Source organism: Siphateles boraxobius, unplaced genomic scaffold, assembly GCF_051911475.1.
Source record: "Siphateles boraxobius isolate OS27281-9 unplaced genomic scaffold, OSU_SipBor_1 8, whole genome shotgun sequence".
NCBI classification, from domain to species: Eukaryota; Metazoa; Chordata; class Actinopteri; order Cypriniformes; family Leuciscidae; genus Siphateles; species Siphateles boraxobius.
The window spans coordinates 34942847-34953254 of record NW_027509208.1 but is presented as its reverse complement, the minus strand read 5'-3'; the positions used below and the strand labels follow the sequence as shown (position 1 = coordinate 34953254).

General features: G+C 40.4%; 1 protein-coding gene across 2 annotated transcripts in view; it reads right to left on the bottom strand.

The window, feature by feature from the left end:
* Positions 1-2771: 2771 nt before the first annotated feature.
* The window catches only part of bub1 (BUB1 mitotic checkpoint serine/threonine kinase), a 48380-nt gene continuing 40743 nt past the window's right edge, over positions 2772-10408 (bottom strand). For both annotated transcript variants that reach the window (XM_077220329.1, XM_077220328.1), the window contains exon 25: positions 2772-3105. In XM_077220329.1, coding sequence (XP_077076444.1) covers positions 2910-3105 — 196 coding nt within the window. In that variant the 3' untranslated portion in view covers positions 2772-2909. The remainder of the gene's footprint in view (positions 3106-10408) is intronic.

Below are 10408 nucleotides of genomic sequence, written 5' to 3'. Positions count from 1 at the left end.
ACTCTTTTATGAATACTGATGTTTCGAACGTACTGCTTCCTTCACGTACTGTTTTCGCCTACTATATAGTAGGTAGGCATATTCGAACGCACTTAAGTCCGAATCTCGCGATAATTAGTACGTCACCCAGGTAATTCTCGCCTACTCTTTTGGATTCATACATACTTTTTTGCTCGCCTACTCTTTTTCCCATACTATATAGTAGGGAAGTATGCGGTTTGGAACGCAGCCTATGACTGATTTTCGGACGCTGACGTTTACACTGTGCGTCAGATACCTGGAGCTGTCGCAGAAAAGGCTTCGTCACACGTAGTGATAAAACTCCTTTTATCTTATGTTACTTACTTTATAAAATAAGACTAACAACAATAACAATCATAATGACTTTATTTTGTAATTATATATACCTCCGTGCCAGCTTTGTAGTTTCATCGATTGAAATTGTAACTCTCACGCTCACAGATGACGTGGTTGTTGAGCGCCCTCAGGCGACCGTTATTATCTATTATATTCAAATGAATACGCTTCCTACAGATGATTAACGGATATTTTTCAAATCATCCACCAAATCATAATTTCTCCCTTTACAGTATAACGAGTTAACAACAATGGCACAAATGATCAAAATACCCAGCTGTTAGTAAAACACATTAAATTGTGTTAATGCCTAAATAATGTATTTTAATAAACAAATTATATTCAGGTCTATATAATTTACCTTATAAATATAATTTCATTTAATTTTAAAATTCATCTATATAATATTGTAATAATGTCAAGTAATGATTAATAAAATGTTATGTTAAAGCAGGAATAAGAAAGCTGTAATGTAATGTCTGGTTTAAACTGCACTTTCATGCACGCTCAGTTGTCTCCGCATTGGATTGTGGGAAATAGTGCTTCAGCAAGTGTACATCGAATGTACACTCGAATTCAGAGGATTGTGGGTAAAAGTAGTGAACGAATGCAGGGAAAGATGTCGTTCACTCGCGTGACTTTTTTTCCCAAACCACTTCAGCGGAAATCCCGCCCTGCAGCCGATTCTAAAGTTTTCATTGGTCATGTCAATACTGATTGCCTACACCAAACACTGATCCCTAAACCTACCCGTCACTGTAACCTAAACCAATGAAATCGGCTGCAGGGCGGGATTTCCGCTGAAGTGGTTTGGGGAAAAAAATCACGCCGTTCACTCAGAATTCGGACACCACTACAAAATGGCCGACACTCGATATAGTGCACTATTTAGTGGATAGGGAGCGGGTTCAGACACAACTTTAGTGATCGTTTTTAGACATTGGTGCAGTCTCGTCTTAGTCATGGAAAAAAAGTCGTTGACGAACATATTTAGTCTCGTCTCGTCTGACGAAATTAACACTATTGCGGTCCAAACTAATTCTGAATAGAATGTCTACTTCATAAATATTTTGAATAGTATGTGGTATATTGGTTCAGATCACTGAAATATGGAAAAGGAAGAGTCCTCATCTGGTCACCACTGGAGTCTGGCTGTCATCTAGAGGAAAATTGGAACCGCACACAAAACAATCTGGCTTGTTCTTTTGAGATACCAACCTAAAATTTGCCACAGAACTTCAGATATTTACTTTTAGCAGAAAATATACGGTACATAAAATATACATTTTACATTTCCATAAACTTCTGTAATTTTTTTAAACTTTACAACTTTTTTTACTTCTACAATAATATGTGAAGTGTTCCCTATAAAAAGATACCAAACTTAAGGCTGTACTCTGAAGTATATTACAATTTAAGTTTGAAAAGTCATTTTCAAGTCTATATGCTCAATAACTGGGAAAGACAGTTAACAGATAAAAACAACTTTATTTTAACAAACTCTTGAAAATAAAACGCTGTTGAATTAGCAAGACACTGGCACTTTAGGACTAGAGTTCTGACATACAACTGAGTTTTGTATTTTGGGTCTATACAGTAGCTTTTGAATATTGTCTGTATGGTCAAAGACAGTATACATCAAGACAGTATAAAAATGTTGTATGCATATTTCACAACACATCAGAATGTTAAATCTTTGCATGCATGTTCATGACCCTAAATGAGAAAAAGTCACAATTCCAACAGGTTTAATTGCATTTCAGATAATTGCATTTCAGATAATTTTTACCATATGTGGTTGACAAAATATGTTTCTGTATTAAAATAAGTGGGGGAAAGCTCCTTTTTTAGCTTAATTGGGTAGTAAAAAACTAAATAACAAAATATAACAAAGAAATGTTGTTTTGGGTCTATACATTTGCCTTTGAACATTAAACGGAAATACTTTATTTTACAGTGTCCTTGTTACATTTATTACTATGGTGAGTACATGTAACATGAGTAAATAATGCATAATTACATGCAACTAACCCTCAACAAAATCCTAATCCTACCCTAACCCATTAGTTAGTACATGTAGTTGCTTAATATTACTCAGTACTTAAATATATAATTACACTGTAACAATGACACCTTAAAATAAAGTGTAACCCATTAAACTTAGAATGAAGGTTATAGCAATTTTGTGTGCAAAAACACATCTGTCTGTTGAAACATTGCATTGCATGTTCATGACCCAAAATGAGAAAATTAAATAAAAACTTTAAAAAAAAGAGTGTTAACTGATATCTCTGTCAACTCAAAAAATCAAAACGGGTCAAATTGACCCGCAACAGTACATAAGGGTGAACTCAACCCATTATCCTTGCCAAAAGTGTCATCGAGTTGCGACAAAGACAAACTGCAAACACAAGTGGGTTTGATAACCAAGATTTATTGAAATCTACAAAAGGCTGCATTGACTTTATTTTCACAAATTCAAATAGTGACAGTAAAACGACAGTATAAGTGAGCACAGAAAGCAGTCTGTAGCGTGCACACACACAGCAGGATCACCTGCGTGAGGATCGGGCCTCCAGGATCTGCACCACGAGCCGGTTCTTCAGCGAGTGCAGTTTTCTGCTGTAGTTCTCCTGCAGGACGGTGTCGAGGCGCAGGCGCAGGCTTTGGAGACACGGCAGAGAGCGGCAGTCCGGCACGTTCAGCAACGTCAGGAACAAGTCCTGCCACAGCTCAGCGTGAACCATCCTGAGAGAGAGAGAGAGAGAGAGAGAGAGAGAGAGAGAGAGAGAGAGAGAGAGAGAGAGAGAGAGAGAGAGAGAGAGAGAGAGAGAGAGAGAGAGAAAAATTTAACATACAACGTCTAGACAAAGTTTTTCTTGAATTGGGAGGTTTTTTTTTCTCCACCCCTGCATCTGAGGAAAGTTTTAGAGAAGATCATCAGGATTACCCTCTACAGAAGAGGATATTTATAATGAAAAGAATAACATCAAGCAACATAAACAACATAACTTAGAAGAAAACTTACAAAAAAAAGAGAGGTAAAGACATTTTGAACAGACAGTGCCATTTCAGATCTCTAAGAGTTTTTGATTACAAGAACAGCACAAAGAGACATTTTGGACAGAACTGAAACTTGAAAGAAATATATACATTTTTTTTATCCCTCACAAATTTAGTTAGTCATATTTTTTGCCTGATTTTTTATGTTTTTTTATGTACGAGAGGTAAAAAAAAAAAAAGAGAGGTAAAAGACATTTTGAACAGACAGTGCCATTTCATATCTTTCTGAGTTTTTGATTATAAGAACAGCACAGAGAGACATTTTGGACAGAACTGAAACTTGAAAGAAATATATACATATTTTGTTCCTCAAAAATTCAGTTAAAACTCATATTTTTTCCTGCTTTTTTATTACTTTTTATCCCTTTATTTTATCCCTTTATCCCGTTACTTTCAAAAACGAAGTAAAATCATTTACTGGCTTACCATGATTACTCTATGAGGTACGACTACGAGTAAATGTCCGGGTAAGACACCTCTGGCCACTGGGTGGGGTTGTTAAACCAATTTGCTGCTGGGAGAATGAAGGGACATGTTTTTAAATTGAACAAATTAATTTTTTTGATGGATCTTTCACGCTCTGTGGTAGGCAGGGTGGGCATATAATTACTTGACATGTTTAATCTTAGTGATTTCTTATGTTATTCACGCCTGTCGGCTGTGTACGAATGTCGTTTTGTGACGCTATTTTGTATTATTGACGTCTATGGGAAGTCTAGTTTATTTTCCCCTAAAAGTGGGCGTGAATCTATTCAGAGACATTCTATGACGTTGCGCCGGTTGTGAGTATGGCCAGTGCATCATCCTGGCCCAGCCCCCAGAAGAGTTCTGAACACTCCAGCCACAGCGTCAGGCCTAAACAACCCCAATATGTGGATGCCATCCCACTACACTATCCTAAAGATGTCACAAATGAATCGGCACGGAAAGTCAACAAAAACAAAAGACTGACAGACAACCCAGAAACAATTTTTGCAGACCTACATAAAGATGGCAGCATAAGTAACCTTATATTCTATACCAACAAGCCCTATGCATGGCACAAGGCCATCATTGCACACTACCCCTCCGCTGAAAGAAAAGGCATCTGCGGTGGTTTCCATCTAAAAATAAGAAACGAGGAAGACACAACAACCACCAACGTAAATATCTACAAAACAACGGGTATAGTGGTGGTAAAAAGCATCAATGGACTCTTCAAACAAGACTTCCTCTGCATCAAAGACAGAGCACAGAAAGAGACCACTACCACCAACCAACCAACTAATCACTCCTGAGGAGCCAGTCTCCCACACCAGCACAGAACAGACCGAAGACCCCCATCCACACTGCTATTGCACTGACATGAGGGAGAGATTCACAGAGCTAGAGGGAGAAATGGTCCAGCTCAAGGAGATGATCTTCTCCCTGCAAACAGTTCAGACAACAGACCAGACCAGCAACAGCCCCAAAGCCAAGCACAGAGAAAGGGACAGCCTCAGGAGAGAGCTGTCTACACTGCAGACTGAGGTGAAGGGACTCCAGCAGGAGATAGAGGGGTTAAGGGCTGAGCTAGAGACACTGGAAACACATTGCTGTTAGTTGTGCCTTGTGTATCTCAGTCTGTTGTAAGAACTGAGGAGGGAAATAAGAGATCTGAGGCAGAACAGAGGAGCCAGCAAGTTCAGCTCAGAGGAACCGGTGGAGCAGGACAATTTTCATCGTGATCACAAATCTCTAACAACAGAGATTCAGCACAGCCAGAATCCTACTCCTCTATCAGAAGACCCCTCCACACCGACAGAAGGAACACTATAACCGGAAGTCGCTCTTTTAATTGATTCAAACAGGAAATTTATTGATGAAGCAGCTTTTCCCCAAACACTGAGTGTTCAGAGACCAGAGTTTGGCCACTCTGAGCGCACTCAAATGGCTAAGTGTTGACAAACTGGGATCCCCAAGTCATGTAATAATCCACACCGGCACAAACGATCTGAGTGCCCAACAGGAGAGGGTAGCTATATCACTACAAACAGTGATTGAAAAGACCTCAACCACCTTCCCAAATGCTAAAATTACCATCTCTACACTGCTGCCCCGAAAAGACTTCCACCCTGACACTATCCAGCACGTGAATGCCCACCTCTCCCACTCCTGTGCACTTAAACCCAATGTGCACCTGGCACACCACCCCACACTGGACCCCTCATGCCTCTAAGACAATGTCCATCTTTACAAGACAGCTGTTCCTGTCTTCGCCAGGACCCTAAAAGATGTGGCCCTGAGTTGGAACCACAACAGCACCCCCAGGAGCAACAGAGCCCAACAACCTCCACCCAGACCTGTAAGAAAGCACAGTGTACCCCCAGAGAGAACATCCAGAAGATAACAGCACTTTCACATGCTGAGGCCATCCCAGCCAGCACCTAAGTACCTTCTCCCAGCCCTCACATCCTCACATCCAGCACATCAGGCCAGGCCAAAGCCCCTCCTGCCGATCCCCTGCCCTCTGCATACCTCGCAGGCCCCGGGCAGACACAGCTACGCTAAGATAGTGAGCAGAACATCCACAACAGCACCAGTGCAAGCCACCTCAACAGAGCTAAGAGACATTCGTCAGATGCTCAACCTCATCTGCTCACACCTAACAGTCATAGGTCAAAACTTATCTACAAAATAAGACCCCATGGTCAACAAAGCATGACCCCATGGTCAACAAAGCATTTATCATATCATCTACCTTTGGCCTCAAAAGCAGAAACCCAGATTTCAACTCAGAAATAAAAAATTCAGACATCATCCTGCAGGAGACATGCAGCAGAGGAGATGGACCCACCGGCTGCCCCAAAGGCTACACGGAACTCATCATCCCATCCATTAAACTGCCTGGAGAGACACAAGGAAGAGACTCAGGAGGCATGCTTATTTGGTACAGATCAAATCTTGCCCATGCCATCAAAGTAGTTAAAACATTAATTTCTAACCATGTGTAGAATTGTCCTAAGACAGTCACCGTAACAGAGAAAAACATCCTCCTGTGTGCCACTTATATGCCTCCAACATAGTCTCCATACTTTAATGAAGCCAGTTTCTCCATTCTTGAAGTAGACATTAATTACTTCCAGTCACAGGGAAGCGTGCTGCTCTGTGGAGACCTGAATGCCTGAACAGGTGAAGAACTGGACACACTTAACTCTCAGGGGGACAAACACCTGCCTGGAGGAGACGTCCTCCCCTCACCTATACAAGCACAGAGACACAATTGACCCTTCGCAGGGAGCTTGATTGACAGGTGATCTGACCAATCATACTTCGCCATCCGCCATTTTGTCCGACAAAGCAGTCAGGAGAGTTAGTAGAATAACATGGGAGGATTTGAACTTGAAAAACTGAATATACTGACGCCTTTCCGCGGTTAAAACAACATTCTTATGTTCATTCATGTTTATTTGATGCTATAAATTAACTAGGAGGAAGAGATGATCGGTTCACGAGCAGCTTTAACTGAGGATCTACAGTGATCTGTCACGACACATTAAAAAGCCACAAACCGGTATTTATTGTTTAAATTTCTTTTTAAAAATGACCAAATTTGAAAGGTGAGACTTTGTTTAATATGTTTAATATCAAAAGTAACCGGAAAGTAACCTTTTCACTGCGTGAAAACATGATGTGTGCGTGAGAGCGGCTTATATTGTCGGACATAGCGACAGTAACTAAGGGGGGCGGGTCTTTGCGAAGGGTCAATTATGATAAAACAACAAACAAAAGCGGAACACATCTTCTTCATCTGTGTTGCACACTAGGACTATTCCTAGTCAACGGCAGGCTTCGATGAGATTCCTACGGTAGATACAGCTCATCTTTCGGTAGGAGTACAGTCGACTATTTTCTGACAGACCTTAACCCAAACTCCTCAGTGGGTTTAGTGGGCTGACTGTGAACGCTCTATCAGACCACAGTAAAATAACCCTTTACTTCGAGCAATGCCCAACCAAACAGCATCTAAACAAACCCAGCTCCACTCACTTAGAAACATGTATAAATGGAAACAAAACAGTAAAGATACATATACAATTAGTCAACCGAAAATTCAAGCCCTATTAGATCAATTACTTACCATTCCTTTCCCACGCAATAGTGAAGGAACAAACCTAGCAGTAGACAAACTGAAAAGACTGTTTGAGGTATCAGCAACATTATCCAACTTAAAAACACAAAAAGAAAACCAAAAAGACCACATGCCACTGAGAAATGGTTTGACAATGACTGCAAAAAACTTAGGAAAGAATTAAGAATCCTATCCAACCAGAAACGCAGAGAGATGACGGATGTTCTCATTGTCAGCATCTATCACGAAAAACTTAAACAATATAGGAATACATTAAGAAAGAAAAAAGAACAAAACAAAAAGTCAACTCAGGGAAATTGAAGAATCCTTAGAATCCAACCACTTCTGGAAACATTGGAACACACAAAACAAATCATACCATCAAGAACTAGCTATCCAGAATGGAGATGTTTGGATTAACCACTTCTCCAACCTCTTTAGTAATATAAACAAAAATCAGGAACAAAATGCCCTTTATGACAAACTAAGTGTTTTAGAATCAACCATCAAAGACTACCAGAACCTTTTAGACTCTCCAATGACACTAGCCAGACTATTAGACAAAATCCAAACCCTAAAATAGCAAAAAGCCTGTGGTGTCGATGGCATCCTAATTTAAGTGATTAAATACACAGACCACAAATTCAAATTAGCCATTCTCAAGCCCTTCAATATCATCCTGAGTTTGGGTATATTCCCCAACATCTGGAACAAAGGTCTTATTACCCCAATCCATAAAAGCGGAGAGAGATTTGACCCTAATAACTACCGTGGTATATGTGTAAACAGCAAACTTTTCTGCAACATCCTAAACAGCAGACTAGTCCATTTTCTCAGAGACAGAAATGTCCTGAGCAAGTGTCAAATTGGCTTTCAACCAAAATATCGCACATTAGACCATATATACACACTCTCCATACCTTAATCGATAAGCAAATTAACCAAAAAAACCAACATTTTCTCATGCTTGACTTCAAAAAATCTTTTGACTCCATTTGGCATGAAGGTCTTTTACTTCAATTAATCCAGTGCGGCATCGGAGGAAAAACATATGACATCCTCAAATCAATGTACACAAACAACAAATTTGCAGTTAAAATTGGTAACAGACACACTGAATTCCTCCCTCAGAGTCATGGAGTGAGACAGGGCTGCAGCTTAAGTCTAACGCTGCTCAATATCTACATAAATGAGCTAGCGAGGGCTCTGGATCAGTCTGCAGCACCTGGCCTTACTCTACTGGACACTGAAGTCAGATGCCTTCTGTCCGCTGATCTGGTGCTGCTGTCTCCCACTAAAGAGGGTCTACAGCAACATCTAGACCTCCTGCACAAATTCAGTCATGGGCCCTGTCAGTTAACCCCAAAAAGACAAAAATAATGATTTTCCGAAAAAGACCCAGCCGCCAAGACCAACATCATAGTTTTAAATTGGACCATGCTCCTCGAACACACGCAGGACTTCACTTACCTTGACATAAATATTAGCAAAACAGAAAAAGGAAAAAAAGCTGTTAACGACTTGAGACAAGGCATGGAGAGCTTTTTATGCTATTAATAGAAATATACAAATTGACATCCCAATCAGAATCGGACTTAAAATAATCAAAACTGTAATCGAGCCCATTGCGCTGCACGAGTGTGAAGTCTGGGACTCACAGACCAAGAGTTCACTGAATGGGACAAACACCCGATAGAGACTCTGCAGACCGAGCTGTGCAAAATCTTGCTACGAGTTCAGCGCAAAACCCCAAATAATTAGGATTATACCCCCTTGTGATAAGTATTCAAAAAAAGAGCCAATAAATTCCATGCCCACTTAAAGGGTAACTAAACCCTAAACCAACTTTTTTTAGTTAATGATCTGTAAGAATGGGGCTTTATTAGTGCTGTTCATTGATTCGAGTAACTTTTTTGACATTTGGGTATAAAGTGTTTTAATTCTACAATATATGGTGTAAAAACGTCTGAGTGCTGCCCTCTTCAGGTTGAACACTGGCTACTGCAGTTGAATTTTCCTATTGGTGGTTGCGGTGGTTTGTGACTTAAGGGGTGGGTGGTGACGTAAGCAGGTTCCAGCTCACTATGCCCTTGGTACGAGCTACCACGCCCTTGGCAGTATAAAAAACATCTTGTTTCGTCAAAACCACTGTAGCGAGTCAGGAGTTGGAATTGCGAGTATTGAAAACGATCAGGATGAATTAATGAATTAACTGGACTTGTCATATTTCATAGCTATGGGTATCTCCCTACAACAACGTTGGTGTGCATCTTACATCATTGCAAACGTGCACTGCGCATGAAAGAAAACACTATGCGGGTCAATAGCCTATATTGTGTTTTTTACTAATTTGGTGCTATTATGCATTGCTAAGTAAACAACACAGGTTTACTGTGTGTGTGTGTGTGTGTGTGTGTGTGTGTGTGTGTGTGTGTGTGTGTGTGTGTGTGTGTGTGTGTGTGTCGCATAAGCTGTCTTTCCGCTGCTTGCAAAAGGAGATAGTGGATTTCCATTAATTTGTTGCCCTGATTGCACGCACTACACACGAATACACTGCAGGATCACTCTTGCTCGTATCCAAGGTAATGCATCAACACTACCATCCCTTACATGTGTTTTATTTAACTAAATGCATCATAATCGGCTAAAACGCATGCACAAGATACTTTTATTCCTGAACAAGTGCGTACCCGAGTCCGTGTTGCTTTCATATACACGCGAACCGCAGCACGGTTCGGGAGCAACCGAACTCAGACCACCTCCTCCAGGTAGCAGGGTTCCTGCACACTTTTTAAAGTCAAATTTAAGGCTTTTTAAGACCTTTTAAGACCTGAAGAAATCAAAATTAATACCGTACATTAGGTGTGTGCAATATTGACAAAAATATATCTCGATATT